At 30.8% G+C, this 21,671-nt stretch overlaps 5 protein-coding genes and 1 pseudogene across 5 annotated transcripts; 3 read left to right on the top strand and 3 right to left on the bottom strand.

Moving 5' to 3' along the window:
• The first annotated feature begins 127 nt into the window (after positions 1 to 127).
• LOC115700924 (cysteine-rich receptor-like protein kinase 46) lies at positions 128 to 3,541 on the top strand. The gene is made up of 8 exons (XM_030628599.2): positions 128 to 699; positions 780 to 1,098; positions 1,842 to 1,967; positions 2,046 to 2,188; positions 2,291 to 2,501; positions 2,615 to 2,852; positions 2,959 to 3,109; positions 3,203 to 3,541. Exons 1-8 carry the CDS (start codon positions 265 to 267, stop codon positions 3,512 to 3,514), a joined length of 1,935 nt encoding a protein of 644 aa, XP_030484459.2. The 5' UTR covers positions 128 to 264; the 3' UTR covers positions 3,515 to 3,541.
• Positions 3,542 to 4,605: 1,064 nt separating this feature from the next.
• Positions 4,606 to 6,920, bottom strand: LOC115700818 (UPF0481 protein At3g47200). The gene is given in 4 exon segments (XM_030628477.2): positions 4,606 to 4,997; positions 4,999 to 6,009; positions 6,507 to 6,571; positions 6,779 to 6,920. Coding segments are annotated over 2 exon segments (1,320 nt in total). The 5' UTR covers positions 5,986 to 6,009; positions 6,507 to 6,571; positions 6,779 to 6,920; the 3' UTR covers positions 4,606 to 4,664.
• Positions 6,921 to 9,693: 2,773 nt separating this feature from the next.
• On the bottom strand, positions 9,694 to 9,800 carry LOC115701765 (U5 spliceosomal RNA; annotated as a pseudogene).
• An 89-nt stretch (positions 9,801 to 9,889) lies between these two features.
• On the top strand, positions 9,890 to 11,844 carry LOC115700323 (UPF0481 protein At3g47200-like). Its single transcript, XM_061102290.1, has 2 exons — positions 9,890 to 10,007; positions 10,348 to 11,844. The coding sequence occupies exon 2, from the start codon at positions 10,599 to 10,601 to the stop codon at positions 11,625 to 11,627; it is 1,029 nt and encodes a 342-aa protein (XP_060958273.1). The 5' UTR covers positions 9,890 to 10,007; positions 10,348 to 10,598; the 3' UTR covers positions 11,628 to 11,844.
• Positions 11,845 to 12,272: 428 nt separating this feature from the next.
• LOC115700322 (UPF0481 protein At3g47200-like) lies at positions 12,273 to 17,948 on the top strand. Its single transcript, XM_061103461.1, has 3 exons — positions 12,273 to 12,390; positions 12,540 to 12,665; positions 13,754 to 17,948. The coding sequence occupies exons 1-3, from the start codon at positions 12,273 to 12,275 to the stop codon at positions 14,689 to 14,691; spliced, it is 1,182 nt and encodes a 393-aa protein (XP_060959444.1). The 3' UTR covers positions 14,692 to 17,948.
• LOC115699039 (putative disease resistance protein RGA1) lies at positions 14,977 to 17,946 on the bottom strand. Its single transcript, XM_030626245.2, has one exon. It carries the CDS (start codon positions 17,873 to 17,875, stop codon positions 15,074 to 15,076), a length of 2,802 nt encoding a protein of 933 aa, XP_030482105.2. The 5' UTR covers positions 17,876 to 17,946; the 3' UTR covers positions 14,977 to 15,073.
• Positions 17,949 to 21,671: the final 3,723 nt, after the last annotated feature.

The raw sequence follows: 21,671 nt of genomic DNA, 5'->3' as shown, positions 1-21,671 counted from the left end.
ACTAACAATTATCTTATTTTAATTTTTCTAAAAATAAATGGTTAATAATAGTAATAACAATAATAACAGAAGCTTATCTTTTCAACACCATACACATAAACCAACCCAAATATAACCAATAAAACAGAGTAGACAAAGAAACTATACCAACAGACAAAGCAAATTCTTTATTTTTTTTTTCTTTTCAATAAAAATAAAAATGAAGAGAAAGAAAACCGCAGAGTATCTCTGTTAATATCGTCCATAATCAGAATTGGGTCTTGTATGGCAGGGTTGGTTAGGAGGCCATTATTGATGTTGTTTCTTGTAATGGTTTGGTATGTAAATGTAATGGTACTATTATCAAAAGCAGAACCTCTATTAGAGTTGGTGACACGTGTGTGCAGAGAGGATCGTGTGGATAACAATACTGTTTATGCTCAAAACTACGATCTGATATTGAATAGATTGGCAGAAGGTATGTCTCTTAAAGGTTATTCGTTTGGGGAAATGGGAGACCCACCTAATCGTGTGTTCGTCTTCTCTCAATGCATGGGTGATCTCAACAACAAGGAATGCAGCATGTGTTTTAATGAGATTAAGGATATCTTGTCTGGTTGCTTTCCTTCTTCTGGGGGTCGTATTTTTTATAATGGTTGCTTTATTAGAGCTGAGAATTATAACTTCTTTAATCACACAGTTGAGCCTGATGATTTAAGGGTAATTAATTAATTCATTAATTATTATGAAAATCTTCTCTCTTTTTTTTGTTATGTTCTTTTGATTTTTTTTATATATAGAGATGTAGTGATGGACTTGATCTGAGAGAGGAATACACGGAGATAGGAAGGAAACAAATTGGGAATTTGGTGAGGGTAACAATGGAGAATAATGGGTTTGGAGCAGTGTATAAGAAAGCTGGTGAAGTGTCTTTTTTTGCTGTTGCTATGTGTTGGAGGACTCTCAATAGTTCATTGTGCGAGGAATGCATACAAAATGCCGCAGATAGTTGCGTTGCATGCCTACCCGCTGCCGAGGGTCGTGTCCTTAATTCCGGATGCACTGTGCGTTATGCTGATTATGATTTTGGCAACAAGCCCGATGTCCGTAGAGCCAAAGGTACTCTACCTATTCACTCAGCTTTAAATGTGTGTTTGGACGTCAAGCAGAATGTTGTGATACATGTCAACTCAATTCTCAATTTTCATGAGGACATATTCATTTTGGGATTACAATTAGAATATCTCAAACTACATAGTTAGTACAGTGATTACAACCAGTTAAACAAATCCATCAACCAGACCCGATTCTGAACATAAACGGATTAGGACTATACCTAGGACCCATTGAGCCCAAGCACCCAAAAAATGCTCATTTTAAAAAATACTACATTTTACTCTAAATAAGGACTTAATTTTTTTTTCTATGACCAACTAAATTTCAATTCCGCCTTGCTATCAACCCAATTCTAATGACAACATAACTTAATTTTCAAACTCATCCTTAAACTTAGAGCTTACTTTTAATAGTTCAATAATTAAGTAGACATTATTCCCACCTCATGCGGTTTGAACGTTTAAAGTGTTTTATACAAATAATACTTTTCGGTACAATGTCTTTCCTAACCAAGGGAGATAGAATTTGAGATGGGCTGTGTTTGAAAAGTGCATCTAATATTGCCAAAAGGCCCAAAACTATTTTATGCACTTATGTTGACATGGTTTTTTGCTCTTCCTAAGAATAGTTTATCCTTCCAATTCAATTGGTGTGAATTTAATAATGCATGTACTTGATTATATATATATTTTAGTCCAAATTGTCTTATATAAATTAATTACTTGGATGTTCAATTAACACTGCAGAAATTCTATTGACGTACGCTACATATGTTCTTGTGGGGTTGGCAGTTAGTGTATTTGTGGTAATGGTTGGTGTGTATGCCGGTAAAGCTGCTTACAAACGAAAAATTCGCCGCTTGAAGAAATTAGGTACATAATTAATGTTCAACACTTACAAAACAACAATTAGTTTCAAAATGATGATATAATTTAATTAATCAACAACAGCAAAAGGACGACGGCTGGACATAGTAGCATCAAAGAAAGGTTCAAAGTTTTTGGAGTTCAACCACTCAACACTTGAAAAGGCAACAGAAGGCTTTAATGATGCCCACAAGCTTGGTGAAGGAGGTTTTGGAGAAGTATTTAAGGTATAATAACAATGTGTCCTTTAAATTTTAGTTTTGTATTGTAATAATATGTGCACCTCAAAAGTGAAATAATAGTTTATTATACCAATCATATATTGTTAGGGTACTCTTGCTGATGGTAGAGAAATTGCAATAAAACGTTTATTTGCAACTGGGAAAAGTCAAGCAGAGGAAATATGCAACGAAATTGATATAATAAGTAGTGCTCAACACAAAAACTTGGTTAGATTTCTTGGTTGCTGCTTTACTGATTCAAACAGCTTTCTTGTTTATGAATTCCTTGTCAACAAGAGCCTTGACCAATTCATATTTGGTGAGTAATTAATTAAATTAAAACCATCATCACTTTATATATATTATAACACTTTCCTCTAATACTGGTTTAATTCATGTTTGAACCATATAATAATAATGTGTGGAAGGTAGATTCTGAGAGGAGCAAAGAATTAGACTGGAAAAAGAGGCTTCAAATTATCATTGGATCAGCAGAGGGTTTAGAGTACCTCCACAAAGGTTGTCAAATGAGGATAATTCATAGAGATATTAAAGCTAGCAACATTTTATTAGATTCGAAATGGAAACCGAAAATTGCAGATTTCGGCTTAGCAAGATTTTCTTCATCAGCTACCAGTTATGTTCCTGGTGTTACTATTGCTGGAACATTGTATGTAGTTTTTTTTGGATATGAATTCAATATGTTATGTTTTGAATATATATATATATATAACACTTAATTATATGTCCTAATTTTCTTAATTGTATGTATGCAGTGGTTACTTAGCTCCTGAATACTTAGCACAAGGAAGATTAACTGAAAAGGTTGATGTTTATAGCTTTGGAGTTCTTGTGTTGGAGATAGTTAGTGGTGTGAGGAACAACAAATTGAGATCCCATGACACTTTTGAAACTCTAGTGGCTCATGTATGTAAAACATATGTGATTTATTCCCCTCTTATCTTATTAATTAATCAATAAATATGCATAATTTGTATTTTGTGTTTTTTATGTGTATAGGTATGGAAACACTACCAATCAAATACAGTGTCAGAGATCATAGAAAAAAGCTTAGCAGAAGAAGACTTTGAAGAAGTTGAAAGAGTTGTTCAAGTGGGATTATTGTGCACACAAGAAGTACCATCTTTACGTCCTAACATGGCAATGGTAATTCAAATGCTTAAACAAAATGATTCTGAATTGCCAACACCAACAAAGCCTCCTTTCATTGATGAAAATTTGGAGTTATCTTCTTCATTTGATTCTTGTCGATGGCAACCTTCTTGTATATCCGATTTATGTTCACCTATTGAGAGAGATTCAAATATATAATAATAGAAACAACCCCCATATTTCTTTATTTTTTTTTTTTTTCAATTTTAATCTTTTGTGCGTTTTTATTTATGTTCATAAAAACACATATATAAACATTAAAATATACGCAAATTGTGCAAGAATTTTGTGATCACCTTTCTGCCAATTTTCGGTTTTTGTCTAAGAGATATGAGGAAAAAATAAAAAAGAAGCAACTTATTTGACTTTTTGATTAAAAAAGGTTAGATTGTTCATGATCTCATGGGTCATGAGTAAGAAAAAAGTAAACTATATAACAAAAAGGTTAGATTGTTCATGATCTCACTTTGCTTAGCAAAAAATAAGAAAACAACGAAAAATCAATCTCATGACAATTATCAATTAACTATAAGTAAACTATAAAACAATAAAAATAACCACATGACAACTACAATACAACTATAAATAATAATATATACCACAAAAAATTAAAATGAGATTCCAACTCAGCACCTTTTGAGATTTTGAAAAGAATTGCTCTTTGGAGAGCACAGTACGATAAAAATTGTATAAGCTATGTTCGAAGGGGAGTTATTGTCTATTGTTGGCCTTTATGGTAGAATCAGTATTCAAAGAGTATTTTTGTAAATAAAAAAGTTCAAAGAGTAAAAAAATAAAATTTTTTCTTTGTTGACATATTTTTGTAATTTTTTTTAAATTTTTGGTCTATTATATAAATTTTTTTTTAATTATTTTTCTTAACTTATTTTACATTTACATTGGAGTACAATTAGGTTAAATATACCAAAAACTCATTTTTGGTGCTAAATTGGAGATGGACTAAGAGCTGCATATCATTAATAACCCAACATCCCACTCAACTTTATCCACCACCGTCAAATTAGAAACATATCTATCATTATTTGAACCACTTACTGTAGTCATCAATATCTTGCAACAAATTACAATAAAAAATATATTTGATAATCAAATTAAAAAACAATTAAGGTACTATAAAACTATAGTACTTCTCAAACACAACACATAAATATTCAGTCTTTATTGTTAAAGCAGAAATTAAAGAAACATATATAAAAGTTACATTAATACATTACAGTAAAATAGCACACACAACTTATGACAAATTAAATTCACGAATAACATGCAATATATATCTATAAATAGTTGACTATTTTATAATAGTAAATACAGTCTGTAAGAAAGCAAGAATGAGAAGAGTAACAGCAACTAAGACAGAAATAAGTGCCCATGGATGTTTGAAGTAGTCACGCTTAAGCACTCTTCGATATCTCGGCCATCTACGTCCACAATATTTATTTATATCATCAACAATATCAATATAATAATGTTGACATATAGTACCATTAGAGATTCGGTTGAAAAATATGGTTGCATCATCCATTTCCATATATTTTTCCATAATATCATTGTTTACTAATATTTCCATGTCTTCGGCACTATCAATGAGATGGTTCAGAAATATCATGTAAGAAGTGATGACTTCATTGTAAGAGACATTGTTCTAAGCATATTAGATTCTCAAACAAAGTCTCAGTGACACCATGAAGACTTAGTTGGGGTATTTCCAAGATACCATTCTTGAATTTAATATCTAAAATACTAGTAGTAGTACCATTTTTAGCCTTCTTCAACTTAATTCCAGCCTCTTGTAAACTTGTAGCTGTCATCATTTTCCAATTTACTATTGGTGTTGGTTTTTGTTTTGCTATAGTTGAAGGCAATATTAATGAGTTTCTCAATAGATCAAGAATGTGTTTGTTTTCACATTTGTGAACCTCTTCAAAATTATTTTCCACTTGGGTAGAGAACCACCAATCACTGAAGAAATCAGTGACTAGTGTAATCAAAGGGAGCTCTACTATTTCTTCTGGACTCATAATTTTTTGAAACAAACAATCAAGCACCAACCAAGGTATTTGGTTTTCCAACAAAATCAAGTCATTGTTGAGAAATGACATCATATAATTATTAGCCTCGAAGATGGGATCATTTGATTTTTGAAGCTCCATATTCATGTGTTTGCGAAAAAACTCAATGAGAAAACAACCATCAAGTACCAAAAGTTTAACAAATTCATCCATACTTATTATCATATCGAAAGATCCTTCATAGCACTGCCAAGCCTCATCTTTAACCTCGCTAATTGCAGCTATGAGATCCTTCAATTTGCTCTTACGATCTGTATCTGGAAAGCATGAGGAGATGAGTTCATCCATATATCTCATTTTGATTTTCTGGGTGGTTTGGAGATGAGGTTCGTTGTAGTGGAAAGGACCAATTGAAAATCCTTTCGGTGTGTAAGCTTCTGGATTATGTGTGGACATTATGCTTGGAGCTCTAAAGATGCATGGAGTTGTATGTTTTGGTAGCATTGGAAAATTATCCAACACCATTTTATCCATTTCACTTGCTAATGCATCAATGTCAATCTTAACAACTTCAGTTCCTTCAGCTTTTGGTGTTGCCATTGTTTTGTTTTGCTTTTCTTGTTTCTAAAAATGCAAATAGAGGAGAGGGAGAAAGCTAATTAAGAGCTAGCTAGCCCTTGGATAAAGAAAGTATTAAATAATTATCAGATAATTTATGGCGAAACTTTCTTGTATGATAAATTTGTATATATACAATTAACCTTCTGATCTATTTTAATTTATTTAATTTTTTTTTGGCAATATCCCATATTAAATTTTAATATTTTTTTTTTGTATAAATGCCAATTATTAAAAATAATTTTTATAATCTCTCTAAAAAAATAATTTCTATAATATATAAATAATTAATATTATGTACATACAATAACCATTTCAGCTGTTATCATGTAATAGTGAAAACGTAACTGACATCGCCAATAAAAATAAAGTTAATAAAATGGTATTGCCAAAACAAAAATTAACTGTAAACAAATGAAAACATACGTAGAAAAGAGTTTAGTTACAAAATACTCTAATATTTAAATTAATTAATAATTGTTCTAATTTATATACGTACGTACCGAGATGAACTCGGATTCTTTGGCCTGCTGCTTGTTGCTATACACGCTTCCTTCTATACCCTTTGCTGTGGTGTGCGCGGTCAAAGGAGCCGCAAAAGTTAATGATAAACCCAATTTCAATGTTTACTATATATGATCAACCAAGTGATGATACAATTAATGTATATATAAATATATAATAGATACTTGAAGTGATCAAAATTGGCTATATGGTTTCTATTAATCCTGTGTAACTTAATTTAATAATAATAATTAAAAAGAAAATAACATACGTAGTGGGCAGAACTTGAACGGTGTGGCCTGCTGCTATGCTTTGTTAACCTTGGCCGTGTGGTACTGTGCGGTGAAGGAGATCGACAGAAATAGTAAACTAAATTTTAATGCTGAGATCTCAAATATTGATATCATCATATATATATGTGATGCAATTTATTAATGTGTATATTCTATGGAGGTGGGTAGGTTATTATATATAGATACTTGAAGGGAAACCATTAGCTATTAGACAGCCACTAAGGTGAGCATAATTAAAGTGAAATATTCTTTTGCCTAATTTACTAATAAGAATACAGAGTGGTGGCCACTTATAGTAGCATCTGTTACCAGAAACAAAACAATTGTTTACTATATAATCACTAATTAAAGCACGAATCAGCTTTTCTTTTTTGAATTTCACGTTTGCATATGTTTCATATTATAATAATATCCTTTTCTTCCATGTGTTGCTAATTATTATATATTCTATTTCTATGTAACTATTAATTTTATAAGAAAATTAAAGATAAAAGTTTTTGGAGAATTAATACGTACTTTTCTTTACTATGTACGTAACCATGGATCATGTGAGCTGCATGTATATCGTTTTGCAAAGCAACTGATATTTTTATTTAGAAAAATTAGCTTTTTTATCTTGTTAAAAATTGTTCCTAAAATAAAACAATAACATAATTATGCTCATTCTGATTTTATTATCTTTATCATTAAAAATTAATATTTTTACTCTCTAAATTTTAATTTTAATATAAAAATTTTCCCATTTTTATTAAAAAAATAATTTTAAAAATTATAATATTCTATTTTTTAAGCAATTATAATATTCTATTAATTTTAAAAAAATAATAAAAAATTATTAAAAAACCTGACAAAAATATTAAATTAATTAAAAAATGTTAATTTTACTAAAAAAATTAAATTATTCCTAAAAAATATTTTCAAACTTTATTTTACATATAAACACGTATCTTATAAATCAAACTAAAATTATTGAGAATCTAATAAATAATTTAAATAAACTAAGATTTTTTTTTTTTAAAAAAATCAAACTTATTTATATTTATGAACTCATATCTTAACAAATAATTAAAAATTCAATAAAAATATAAAACTATTTTGAAAAAAAATTATAAATTAAACTAAAAAAAATATTATGTTTACTTAAACAAATTTACATTTTTTGAGAAAAATAAATTAATATACTCAAGTTTATTGTAAAATTTAATTTTTATAAAAATTGGATTTTAATATTTTTTTAAATATCTAAATGAATTTTTTTAATAAAAATAAATAATTTTTTAAATTGCTTAATTAGTTTTAAAATTTTAATTTATTTTTTAATTTTTTTAATCATTCAAAATAATTTTTTCTTCAGATCTGTATTAATTTTTTGAGATTTATTAAAAAAATATTGAATATTTCTCATTTTATTATGAGGCGGTACGGTTTGATAGTTATCAAAGTTTATAGGGTAAAGTTGCTAATTTACAAAGACACGTCAGCATTTAAACGAAATAATTGGACGGAACCTAACAGAAAGACTAAATTTTTGCATATGTACGTTCAAGAAAAATTCTTAACAAGTCGTATATTTTAACCGCCATATCAGATTTGCAAATAAAGTGAAGTTAATAAAATGGTATTGCCAAAAAAAATTTAAATGCAAACAAATTTAAACATATATGATATAATTTTCAAGATGCTCAATCTAATTTAACTCTGATTGTTCATGTGAAGCCGATGAAGAGTGTGGTTGGGCTCTCTAATGGCTCGACTGAGACTTTGAGGTTAAACGATTTTAATCTATTTGTGGATGGTGGTATCAAATGAGGACCACTATTGTATATGGGTCTCGGCCGGGGTGGTGGTGATAGACCGTGACAAGGTAGTTTATTTGTGTTCTTCGAGTGTTTCAGTGACAGCCTCCTTTTATATTCTCATGTGGCGAAGGTAGCAGTTCTCTTAAAAGGTTGCTACCGTGTCGCTGTTTGGGGTACAACTCCATTGCTATTTTCTTAGACTATTTTTTTTTGTCTTGTTCGGTCTCTAATATGTATATACAGTAGAACCTCTATTCAAGAATACACTTGGGACTAAGAAAATAATATTCTAATTGAGAGGTTATAACTAAATAGAGTTACACTTGAAAAAAAATCAAAATATCAAAAAATATCAATGTAACAAAAATACCAATAAACAAATCTTAATACTATATTATATTAAAATTATTTTCGAGTACATGTAATATTTATACATGTACTATAATTTGAAATAAAATTATTAATTTTACATAAGTAAATTTATAAAATATATGTATATATTTATTTAAGATCTAAGTATTCTTATATAGAGGTATATTTTATTAATACGGGACTTAAAAAATGTATAACTAATTACAATATAGAGGTTATTCTTATTTATAACTGGCCCAAATTGGGACTTCATTTTTTTTATAACAAATTAGAAAGTATTCTTGAATAGAGTATTCTTGAATAGAGGTTCTACTGTATAAGCATATATATATATAGTCCACCCTACATGTTTAGAGTCCCAACTAACGTGTGTCCATGCATGCATAATCCATATTAATTAGTTGAAACAATTATAAAATAATTTTTCTTTTAATAGCTTCTTTTTTTTTGCAAGCATAGTAAATAAATATATATACGTTGCTTTGCAAACCTGTACGTCTTAAGATCCATGGTTACTTACATAGTGAAGAAAAGTATAAATTCTCCAAAATCTTTGATCTTTAATTTTGTTATAAAATTAAGTTAGGCAGGAATATAATTTCAATATAATTAACAATTAGCAGCAGGGAAGAAAATGATATTATAATTGAACAATATGCAAACGTATGTGAAATTTGAATATATAATAGGAAAGAGCTTATTATTCGTGCTTTAGTGATTAGTAAACAATTGTTTTTTTATGGTGACAGATGCTACTATAAGTGGCAACCACACGGTATTCTTTAGTAAAAGGCCAAAGAATAGTTCGCTTTGTACTGACCTTGTGGCTACATAAACTAATGGTTTTAATTATCACGTATATAGTCACCTTCATATATATAAATATATATATATATAAATATACATTGATGATCAACTGAGATCATAATTAATTGGTTTTGAAATTGAGTTTACCATTTTTGCCGATCCTTCACCACACACACCAAGGGTGACGAATACATAGCAGCACGTACACCGTCCAAGCTGCGCGCAGTACGTACGTATATATATATATATATGTAATTATATATTAGTATGCATATATAGGTGATTAGCATAGAGGCTTTAGTATGCATATATATATATATAGCTAATAATAATTAATCAAATTTTGTTTGAACATTTTAGTACTCATCTTAGTTTCATACCAATAATAGTTGTTTTGTAGTTTTTAAAATCTTATATATAATGACTTGAAATCATGATATGTTGCACAAAAAAAATTTGTTAAAAATTATTAATAAAATCAATTTATTATATTAATTACAATATTATCATTATACTTTAATTAATATGACGCTATTAATTTAATTAATTTAACGTTAATATTTTCCCAGTTATCCATCAGCGAAAATGGGAAAACAAGCTGAAGAAAATGATAATAAAATGGTTAAAATTGATGATGAAGTAGCCACAGATATAGAAGAGGAAGCTAGAAGAGATTATATCAAGATTGATGTTGATCCATTGGCAGATGAGCTAGAAAATATGATAGCTGATACTGTGTCAATGTTACCCAAGTATAGTCCCTGCATCTTTAGAGTCCCAAACATTTTGTCAAGGCATAATCCAAAAGCTTATAAACCCAATGCTTGGCCCATTTCACTACAACCAACTACATTTGAAACCCACTCAGAAAATCAAACTGAGGTATTTGCATGAACTCATTTCTCCAATAATGAGTATGGATGAATTTATAAAAGTTATGGTAATCGATGGTTGCTTCATCATTGAATTGTTTTGCAAAGACAACAATGATGAGCTTATAGGAGAAAATGACCCCATTTTTGGTGTGAATTGCATGATGTCAATGCTAACTCATGATTTGATTTTGTTGGAAAACCAAATACCTTGGCTTGTTCTTGAATCTCTGTTCAAAAAGATCATAACTCCAGACCATGTAAACCTCCCTTTGATTACACTAGTCACAAATTTCTTCAACAGCCTTTTTTGTAGAGGGGTAGAAATTTGTCAAGAGGTTCACAAATATGAAAACTTGCACATTCTTGATCTATTAAGGAACTCGTTGGGTTTGCCATCTAGTATAGCAAAACAAGAAACAAATACTTTATCGAACGATGAGTGGCAAGTTTTACCATCAGCTACAATTTTGGTTGAGGCAGGAATAAAGTTCAAGAAGGCTGAAATTAGTAATAATATTTTGGATATTAAATTCAAGAATGGTGTAATGGAGATTCCTTCTCTATTCATTCAAGATGACACAGAGTCTCTATTTCGGAATCTAATATGCTTCGAGCAGTGTCTTCCCTTTTGTGAAGAAGTAATCAATTCTTACCTTACATTTTTGGATTATCTTATTAATTCCAGGAAAGATGTTGAAATATTCTCAAAGGAAAAAATTATTGAAAACTGGATAGATAATGAGGAGACAGCTGTATTTCTTAACCGAATCGTTAATGATACTAGTGTAGATCGTTTCTATTATTTTGATCTTGTGAATGAGGTGAATAAGTATTGTCAACGTCGATGGCCAAGATATCGAAGAGTGCTGATACATGACTATTTCAGACATCCATGGGCATTTATTTCAGTTTCTGCAGCAGCTATACTACTCATTCTTACTATCGTACAAACTATATTTACTATCATTAAATAGATTTTATGTTTTCTACTTTGCTTGCTTGTTTAATCAATTTATTGTTGTATTTTGCTTTAAAACTTGTTTTTCCTGAGTTGTTGTGTGGTTGGTTTGGTTAATTACAATGATTGTGATATTTAAGTGTTCATTTAAATATACCTTAATTATGTAATAATTATCTATTTCTTTCACATGACATCATGTCGTTCCTATATGGAAAATGTATAGTTAATATGTTATATCTTCGTAGCTACAAGTTTGGAATCTGTCCTTCCTACACGTGTTCATATTTTTAATGAGAGGGATAAGGAGGCAGTCCTTGATAATTGGTATTGGCACTTAAATATTTTTGGTGTTCATACTGTTAAGGATGCATATAAAGTTCTTCACAAAACTGATGCTATGGTTTTTAGTGAGGCTGGTATGAAGATTTGGAAATAGCTTGGAAGTTAAATATTCCACCAAAAGTTCATCATCTGGTTTGGCGTGCACTTAGTGGAGGTTTAGCTACTATGTTCTTTGTGCCATCAAGATGCAGAGACTATTTTCCATCTTTTTGTTTTCTGTCCATTTGGCGGCAGAGATCTATTTTGAGCTTTGGTGGTGTTGCTGGAGTAGAGTTTTGGGACTGGTTTGGTCAAATGCTGCTGTATCATTCTGCAGATGGCTGAGAAGAACTTGTCATGGTTCTTTGGGCTATTTGGCCGGCATGCACGTAATGAGATGGTTTGGCGGGACAAGGTTACCTCGACTGTTGAGATTATTCTATTGGCAAAGAGTGGTCTTTAATCAATGGAGAAATGCTCAACAAAGGAAATTGGGGTCTTTGTTTGTTTCTATGGTTTCAGATATTAGACTAGAGCATTGGGTGAAACCTGTTGTGGATACGATTAAGGTAAATGTTGATGGAGCAAATCTTTTCTAGTGAAGGTAAGTTTGAGGCAACTAGTGTTGCTCGTGATCACTCCGGCAGGTTTCTTGAAGCTTTTATAGTCTGTCAAATTGGTCGAGTGGATGCAGCTAAGGCTGAAGTGGTAGGGGTTAAAGAGACTTTGAGTTATATAGATAAAATAGAAAGGTTGGGAAAGGGTGCAACTCGAAACTGACTCCTTTGTTGTCGTTCAAGCAATTCTGGGGTTTATGGATATGGCTTCTACTTTTGATCAACTTGTGCTTGATTGTGGATCACTGCTGGTCTCTTTACCTTTTATCAAATTATATTTTGTTAAACGTTCTATAAACAAGGTTGCATATTGTTTTGTTCGTAATTTTTGTTTGTATTCAGATTGTATTTTCGGTGAAAGTAATATTTTTGCTGATTTTTTATCTATTGTAGTAGTTGAAGTGAGTTCTTAATGAAGTTATATCATTTCTCTTTTTTCTTAAACAAAATAAAAAATAAAATAATTAATATTGGTTAATTAACATAGCTATTAGGTACTTATGACTCTTCTTAAGAGACATGTAATATTAATGTAAGAAGGCGATGTCTCCTTATTAGTCATTATTATTATTTTTCAATATTAATTTACTAAAATATTGTCAACTTCATATATTTCTCTGACTTATTAATTAATTTCCCATCTTAATATATTTTCATGGGAAGAGACATGTACTAAGTTTTTTTAAACATATTTTTACTTTTGTTCTTAGAATGTATAATTTTTAAGTTCATGGAAATTCCTTCAAAAATATATAATATATTTGCGATATAGTTCCTCTAAATGAAAAGATTTTCAAAAGTTGTTCTAGTTATAGATAGTTAGATGTCTTTTGAAAGGGTGTTTTCGAAAATTTATCTTGTCCACTCCAGAATGAGTATTTAGAAAATCTAGTTTTCCTTCGGATGGAGTTCCAGATAGTTAGTTGTTCCTTCCTCGAAAGGAGTTCTGGATAGTTGACTCCATCTGTCGCTATTCTTATCAGGGAGGACCCTTTTAGCATGTGTTTCAGTTCTTAGTTCCAGAAGCACTTTAAATGTGCTGACATGGAGATAGTTCTGCGAGGAATTTGTTAAGTTTCTTAAGTTGTAACTAATTTAACAACTTGACTTTTGCAGCCACCGACTTTGGGATTCATATCCCTTATCTATAAATACTACCAACACTTATCTTTTAAATGGTGTTCCCTTATTTATCTATAAGTTTTGGTACTTGATGAATGCTTTCTCATTGAGTTTTTCCGCAGGGGCAACAATGTGGAGCTTCGAAAATCAGATGATCCCATCTTGGGGGTGAATTGCATGATGGCATCTCTCTACGATGACTTAGTTTTGTTGGAAAACCAAATACCTTGGTTGGTGCTTGATTGTTTGTTTCAAAAGATTGTGACTACTCCAGAAGTAGTATCAAAGGATGAGCTCCCTTTGACAACACTTGTCACAAATTTCTTCAGTGGTTGGTGGTTCTCTTCCGAAGTAGATAATAATTATGAAGAAATTCACAAATGTGAAAACAAGCACATTCTTGATCTATTGAGAAACATATTGGTGTTACCTTCAACTAAAGCAAAACAAAAACCAGGACAAAGATTGTATTGGAAAATGATGACAGCTACAAGCCTACAAGAGGCGGGAATTAAGTTGAAGAAGGCAAAAAGTGGTATTACTACTACTAAGATCTCTAGTATTTTGGATATTAAATTCAAGGATGGTATCTTGGAAATTCCCCAACTAAGTCTTCATGGTGTCACTGAGACTTTGTTTGGGAATCTAATATGCTTAGAACAATGTCTCTTTTCTGGCAATGAAGTGATCACTTCATACATGGTATTTCTGAACTATCTCATTGATAGTGCCAAAGACGTGGAAATATTAGTAAACAACGATATTATGGAAAAATATATGGAGATGAACGATGCAATCATATTTTTCAATCGAATCACCACTGATACCATAAGTGAAGATTATTATATTGATATTATTGATGACATAAATAAATATTGCGGACATAGATGGCCAAGATATCGAAGAGTGCTTAATCGTGACTACTTCAAACATCCCTGGGCACTTATTTCAGTCTTAGTTGCACTTACCCTTCTCATTCTTGCTTTCCTACAGACTCTATTTACTATCATAAAATAGTCAACTATATATATATACACACATTACATGTCATCCCTAAAGTTTTAACTTACCATAAATTGTGTGTGCTATTTATTATTTTACTGTGATGTAACTTTTATGTTTTGCTTTAACAACAAAGACTCTGTAATTCACTATTTCAAAAATAGGCTTAATTTCACTATGCACTAGTAGTAGCACTAGGCTTAACTTTTTCTATTTTTTTTCTAGTGCTACTTTTTTTTTTTTCTATTTAGTTTTGCCATAACTCAAAATGCGTAGGCAAAGGTCATTATAACACATAATAAATAGAAAAATGAAATCAATTTGCTATGGAGATTATCAGTCTATATTAAACAGTTCAGTGAAAGAGAAATCCAATGATACATAAATTACTATGAGATCATCTCCCTGAAATTGGACCCAACTTTTTTTCAGGGATAAATTTAATCTTACTCCAATCTGCACCTTTGCCCACTTCCAATCTCCTCAATAACATGTTACAGTCCTTAATCTCAAGTGTCTGAATTTGAACTCTACTGAAATTTTCAGGTAGTTCTTTCAAAAGGGGGCATACACCAAACACAAGTTTCTCAAGCTTTTTGAACTTTGTGATCCAACTTGGAATTTCTTTGATAGGACACCGCCAAACCTGTAGTTCTTGTAAGCTCAAAACATCTTGGAGCTTAGATGGAAGAGTATCCAGTTCCTTAATGCAGTCAAATCTCAAGAACCGTAGTTTATTCAAAGTCGACCATGGAATATCATCTTTGAAGTCTTCAATGTCTACAATACATATACTTTCCAAATTGGAAAAAGGATTAAGGGATGTTGTTGCTGCTGTTGTTGTTGTTGATGATGATGATGATGATGATGTACAACGGTTCATTGTCATATCGAGCAGCTTCCAGCTAGTCCTGTCCATAACTAGACCTTCTTTTAGATCTGGAAAGCGTGGCATAGAAGACAGCTTCGGACAATTTTCAATAACAAGTTTAGTTAATGAAGGCAACACATTGATGTAATTGTATTCACACCATCCCTGTAGCTTAGGCAGATCTGTGAGCCAGAGTCTTTCTAGGCTCGAAAATAGATTTGGATTGTTTGTCGATGAAAAGAATAATTCATGACCAACCAAAATGTATTCTAGATTGTCAAGATATTCTAGGACTAACACCTTCAGACCATGAATCTGATGAATAGCTTGTAGATTTTTGCAATTTGAGCATCTGCTTAATGAAAGTTTCACTAGCTTACTTGAAAATTGGGAGCTAGGACAACGCACTATAACACCCTTGAATCCATTAATAGACAATTCTTCAAGATAAGAAAGTAGATTATTGTGAAGAGGTAGCTCCCCGTATACAGACTTGTTCCATTTATCGACTCTCCATTCTAATGACAAGGATTGAATTTCAGATGGTACAGCCCTCAAATACTGGATTGCTGTTTCTTCATGTCTCAAGTTTTTAAGTCTCAAATTTTTTATTTTGAACTGTTGTATGAGCTCGCTTGATTCTGGCAACATCTTCTTTTCCTTTATGCCATGTTGCTGCCGAGAGGAGGAGGAGGATGATTCTACACTTAATACAAGTTGTGATAACTCCTTAAGATGACTGAGGTTTTTGATTTGTGGCGAAAGATTAGCCAAATTGTTGCATCCATCGATCTCAAAGTGTCGCAGATTGACCAGATTAGTAAAGTCTTTCGGCAGCTTTTCCAGCTTAAAACATTTAGAAAGTATCAATGTTTGCAAATCGATAAGTTCTGTAATGGAATTAGGCAACATTGTGAGTTCTTCATTCTCCGAAAGATCAAGATACTTCAAAAGTTTCAACTTTCCAATAGAATTTGGCACTATTTCAAGTCCCGAAGCTTGCATATCTAGTGCCAATAAAAATCTGAACTTGTAAGTTATTTTTTCAAAGATTTTTCCAACACCAATTCCTCTGTATATTCGCCTTGATTGACCCGACAAAAAAATCGTCCTCATCTTTTTCGCATCAAACATGGTAACATCTTCTGTTGAAGATGGATCAAAATTGAAACACGCATGGAAAGTTTTACTATTTTTCTGACACTGAGCAGTATCTGCTGCTGAATCTAACAATCTGCACTGGTCACCAGTTACAAGTATTGCAAGATCATACATCAAATTATGGAGTTTGCATTTCGTCACCTGCTTTGATCCCTTTGAGTCTCTTTCCACCACTTCCAAGAAGTATCTATCAATTAAATCCACAACATACTGATATCCAACATCCTCCATAGATTTCTCCTCTGATTCTTCAATAACAATAAAGCCTTGCGCCATCCACAGTTTGATCAGCCTCTGAACACCAATCACGTGACGTTTCGGAAATAAGCTACAATAAGCGAAACAATGCTTTAAAGGAGAAGGAAGATCATCATAACACAGCTTCAGTAATCGCAAAACCTCACCAGCTTCTTCATTTGATGAGTAACTTGCTGTAAAAGGAAAAAGATTATGCAAGTTGCAGTCCTCCTCCTCCATTTTCGAAAGTTCTTCTGTATCGAAATCTTGCAACTGTTCAACAGTTATTTTAGATCGTAACATGCTTCCTATTGCTTTTATAGCAAGACTATCTCCACCACCACACCTCTGCACAATCTTATTCCCAATGCTCCTGCGTATAATAATCTGTTGCTGCTGCTGTAGCAAAGCCATAGACCCACCTCCGCTCTTCGATTCAAAAGCAATTTTTTCAAATAAAACCAACGACTCCTCTTGGTTTAAATAGCTAGTCGGAGAAGATTCGCCTCTTCTTAACCTGTGTACTTCTTCTTCTTCTTCTTCTGCTGCTTCTGCTTCACTACTAATCTTTTTCAAATCAAAATCTTTTCTCCCAATTGCAATACCATCTAGTCTCTTCATAACTTGTTTTATTTCCTGAGAATAAGTACTAGTTCGTACCTGCGATGGGAAACTCTTCTTCTTCTTCTTCTTCTTCTTCTCAATTTCAATCTCAGTAAGAAGGTTATCGACATCATAGAGAACATCTTCAAGATCCGTGAGCCAGTATCTGATACAGAGGTCACGCTGACTCTTTTTCTCTGCATCTAGAAGCAGAGGAGCAAGCTTTGAAACGGTCTTTGCAACTCCCCCAAGAAGGCCTTGTTGTTGATGAGGACCCAACAAATGCAGGACGCGTTTCACAACGAGGGAAAGATTTCCTGCTGCCATTGATGATTAGACTGAACTGCAAGAGAAGAATGCTGAAAGTTTGCGAGAGAAGTTTAAAGGTAACAGTTTGAATGGAAGAATAAAAGAAGGTTTTGAAGATAATATAATAGGAGAATTGCTATTACCATTGTTTTGATATTCAATAATACAATTAACTATTAAAATATGTGTAATTGGATATTTAAGAGAAATACTAAACATTCTTGAATTAGTGATGTTATTAACCTTATTTTATGTGTTAATATTATTATTAGTTAAATTAAATATTGAGTCTCATATAATAATTTTTAAGGAGTATTACTAGTTAATGGTAAGGTGACATGTTTAAGGTTGTTAGACATCATTAATACTCAATAACAATGTTCTTAGTACAAATTAATATGAATCTCACACATTTTAATTTAATAAATAATATATTAATATGAATCTCACACATTTTAATTTAATAAATAATATACGCGTTGAGAACTTTATCTCTGGCTAACCATTTGAATAGGTGTAGATCGAAAGCCCGCTAAGGATATGGCTCTGTACCATGTTGAGAATCATGAGGTTCCATCTTAAAACTAATTGACAATGAGTGAAGTAGTTCATATTCTTATATATGACTCAATACTTTTATATTTAAACCATTAGGATAATGTTCTCCAATAATACGAAACAACTAACCACTCTAACACGCTACATTAGTATGGATATTAGGCACTATAATATACCTAATACTAATACTCTTAATTATACTAATAACAAATATTAAGAGACACCCTAAAAATACAACTATTATTACAAATTAATATCAAGTTTAATACATTTTGATTTCATACGTGTAACGTTGCCATAAGCTCGGAAGTCACGAGAATGACCCGTTAACCCACATGAAAAAGAGATCTTACGTTAGGAAAAATAATAAATTTCAAGCTCAACAAAATAATAAAAAAAAATAAAGTAAAATAAAATTTCTAACTCATAGAGAAAGATATATTTTATTTATCACTTCAACATTAGATTTTTTTTTTTTTTTAATATTCTTAATCTCTCTATTTAAAATTCCAATACACAATTTATTTTTTCCTCACTCTCACAATAAATTCACACTTACTTTTCTTTTAGGGACAAAATCAAATTTAAATAACAAGACACCTATTAAAATTTTAGATTAAAACTATATAAACTCTGAAAATGCACATGCATCATGTGTTACAAAAGTTATCTACATAAAGGAAAAAAAAATATCTATAAAGAAATCTATAATTAAATTTTTAGTAATTTTATTTTTTATGTCGAAAATTGATCTTCTATTATGGACGAAGCATCTTTATTATAGTTATAACTCAAAAATATTGTTCTATAATAATTACAGATGATAGAAGTGTAAGAACAAAAGTTGTTATTGAATAAAATGATACCAAATTTGAATAAATTAAAAATTCTTAATCTATAGTTATGCAATATTAAAATTCATATTCTCAATGTTTACTGATAAATTTTATGAGTACTAGTTACATATTGAAACATCTAATTCTTTCTTTTAAGTATTCTATGAATATAAATGATTTTTTATTAGAAAAAAATAAAAATTAATAAATTAAGATAGTTTTAATAGTTAAAAAAATACAAATACTAAGAATGTTAGTGTCTAATAATAACCGGTGCATAACATAATTTTTTTTTTAAAGAACCGGCGCATAACATAATTTGTTTGATTAAAAATCAATTTTTTGACGTTGCTTTTCAAATTAAAGTCAAAGCAGCTACCGATGCAAAATATTACTTTTTTGCGTCAGTTGATAGCTGAAGTAAAAGTTCTACTTTTATTTTTTGTGTCAGTCATGGTCGTTGACACATAGCATTGATCGACGCAAAAACTATTTTTTGTAGTAGTGGTGAATAAGGTTCCATCTCAAAACTAATTGGTAATAAGAGGAGTAGTCAATTCATCTTATATATGGTATTATTTTTTAAAAGATTAACGATGACTATTTCTAATACACTTTCCTCACGTTTGGACTTGAAACGTGTGGGTAAAATAAATAACCTTTAAAAAATCACAGAGTCAAACGTGATATTTGAAATAATCTCACAAAACTAAATTAGAAAATTTATGGGTGTACACGTTAAGAAATTTATGAATTTTTTGAAACAGCTCAAACCTCAATACTAGAAACTGACACACATTGATTGAAAGATCTCAAATGGAAGTCAAAGGTGGAGCGAAAACTTTTTAATTGTTCTAATACCATGTTAGAATTTAAGATGTGTGATTAAAGTGTATAGGGTTCTATTTCAAAAACAATTGGCTATAAGATGAGTAATTCATTCATCTTATATATATTATTATCTTCCACACATTAACGATGAGATTATTTCCAATAATAAAAAATAGAGAATGTATTTGATAATATTAATATTTATTTATCAATTATATATAATTAAAGTAATATTCATATTCTAAAAACTATGATTACATGTAATTACGTATTGTTAAAAATTTATAAAAGTAATTTAATTATCAAAATAAATATAATTTAATAATTAACTCATATAAAATATAAAAACGTATAAGAAAATAAATTGTGAAAATCAGATCACCCATTACAATACAAAATTGTTTGGTGTATCCTATAAAATTATTGACACAGTACGATACTAAAGGACTCCTATTTTGTATGGTTGACACCCATGGTATGGGTTATTTTTTTACAAGTTTTTAAAAATGAGTTTTTACAGCAATATTGAATTTTACCTAAAACTTTATAATTTTACTATTATACAATTTTTTTTACAAAAATACTCTTTTTATAAAACAATCGTAAAATAACAAAATAGAACAATTAAAATAGCAGTGGAATAACTAAAAGATAACTGTGAAACAATCGTAAAAACTTAACACAATACACAGTATAAAACTTACACAATAAAAAAAAATTAAATATTTTAATATGTAGTGTAAAGATTCATTTTAAAAAGTGGAAATTACACTTAGTATGGGATTTTAAAAGTTCTTATGATAAATATGGCACATTTAAGTTTGGCCAATTTATATGGTATTTTTTTGTTTTTAGGTTTTTGTATGGTATTTGATATGCCATATATATGTAATTAGGTTTCTAAATCCCATATTTACTGTTTTTATTTGTTTAGGAAGTTTTATTTGTCATTGATGCTGGAAAAGTCACCGGAGTTCTTTGCGGTCTTGGAAAAGTCACGGAGTAGCGGTCGGTGCGGAAAAGTCGTCGGAGTTCTTTGCGGCCGGAAAATTCGTCGGAATTGGCATTTTCGCCGGAAAAATCACTGAAAAATCACCAAGAAACCGGTTTCTTAAAGTCTAAGAAACCGGTTTCTTGGTGATTTTTCCGTTGACAATGCCAATTCTGACGACTTTTCTGACGCTAGCAGCTACTCCGGCGACTTTTCCGGCACCGACAGTAAACTTCAGAAAAGTCATTAGAATTGGCATAGTCGCCAGAAAAATTACCAAGAAACTGGTTTCTGGTTTCTTGACGAAGAAACTAGTTTTTTGGTAATTTTTCCGGTAATTTTTCTGACGACAATGGCCTGACGAATTTTCTAGCGTTGGTAGCAACTCTGACGACTAATACACCGACAGCTACTCCGATGACTTTTTCAGTACCAACAGTAAACTCTAGGAAATTCGTCAAAATTGTCATTGTCACCGGAAAAATTATTGGGCTAATCACCAAGAAACTGGTTTTTTTCGGTTTCTTGGTAATTTTTTTATATTTTTTTTCTTTATTTGGTTGATTGATGAAACTGGTTTCAATTATTTTCAGTGTAT

This window comes from Cannabis sativa, chromosome 8 (genome assembly GCF_029168945.1).
Source record: "Cannabis sativa cultivar Pink pepper isolate KNU-18-1 chromosome 8, ASM2916894v1, whole genome shotgun sequence".
Classification (NCBI taxonomy): domain Eukaryota; kingdom Viridiplantae; phylum Streptophyta; class Magnoliopsida; order Rosales; family Cannabaceae; genus Cannabis; species Cannabis sativa.
The sequence above is the reverse complement of the archived record's forward strand: the minus strand, read 5'-3'. Positions and strand labels throughout refer to the sequence as shown.

Bases quoted from the DNA above. Each gene is read 5' to 3' on its own strand.
- LOC115700924 (XM_030628599.2), top strand. From the start codon at position 265: ATGGCAGGGTTGGTTAGGAGGCCATTATTGATGTTGTTTCTTGTAATG. The intron at 2,189-2,290 runs GTATAATAACAA...ATATATTGTTAG, and splicing joins GTTTTGGAGAAGTATTTAAG to GGTACTCTTGCTGATGGTAG. The intron at 2,502-2,614 runs GTGAGTAATTAA...TGTGGAAGGTAG, and splicing joins CCTTGACCAATTCATATTTG to ATTCTGAGAGGAGCAAAGAA.
- LOC115700323 (XM_061102290.1), top strand. From the start codon at position 10,599: ATGCTTGGCCCATTTCACTACAACCAACTACATTTGAAACCCACTCAG.
- LOC115700322 (XM_061103461.1), top strand. From the start codon at position 12,273: ATGGCTGAGAAGAACTTGTCATGGTTCTTTGGGCTATTTGGCCGGCAT. The intron at 12,391-12,539 runs GTCTTTAATCAA...TTTCTAGTGAAG, and splicing joins TATTCTATTGGCAAAGAGTG to GTAAGTTTGAGGCAACTAGT. The intron at 12,666-13,753 runs GTTATATAGATA...TTTATCTATAAG, and splicing joins AGGGGTTAAAGAGACTTTGA to TTTTGGTACTTGATGAATGC.
- LOC115699039 (XM_030626245.2), bottom strand. From the start codon at position 17,875: ATGGCAGCAGGAAATCTTTCCCTCGTTGTGAAACGCGTCCTGCATTTG.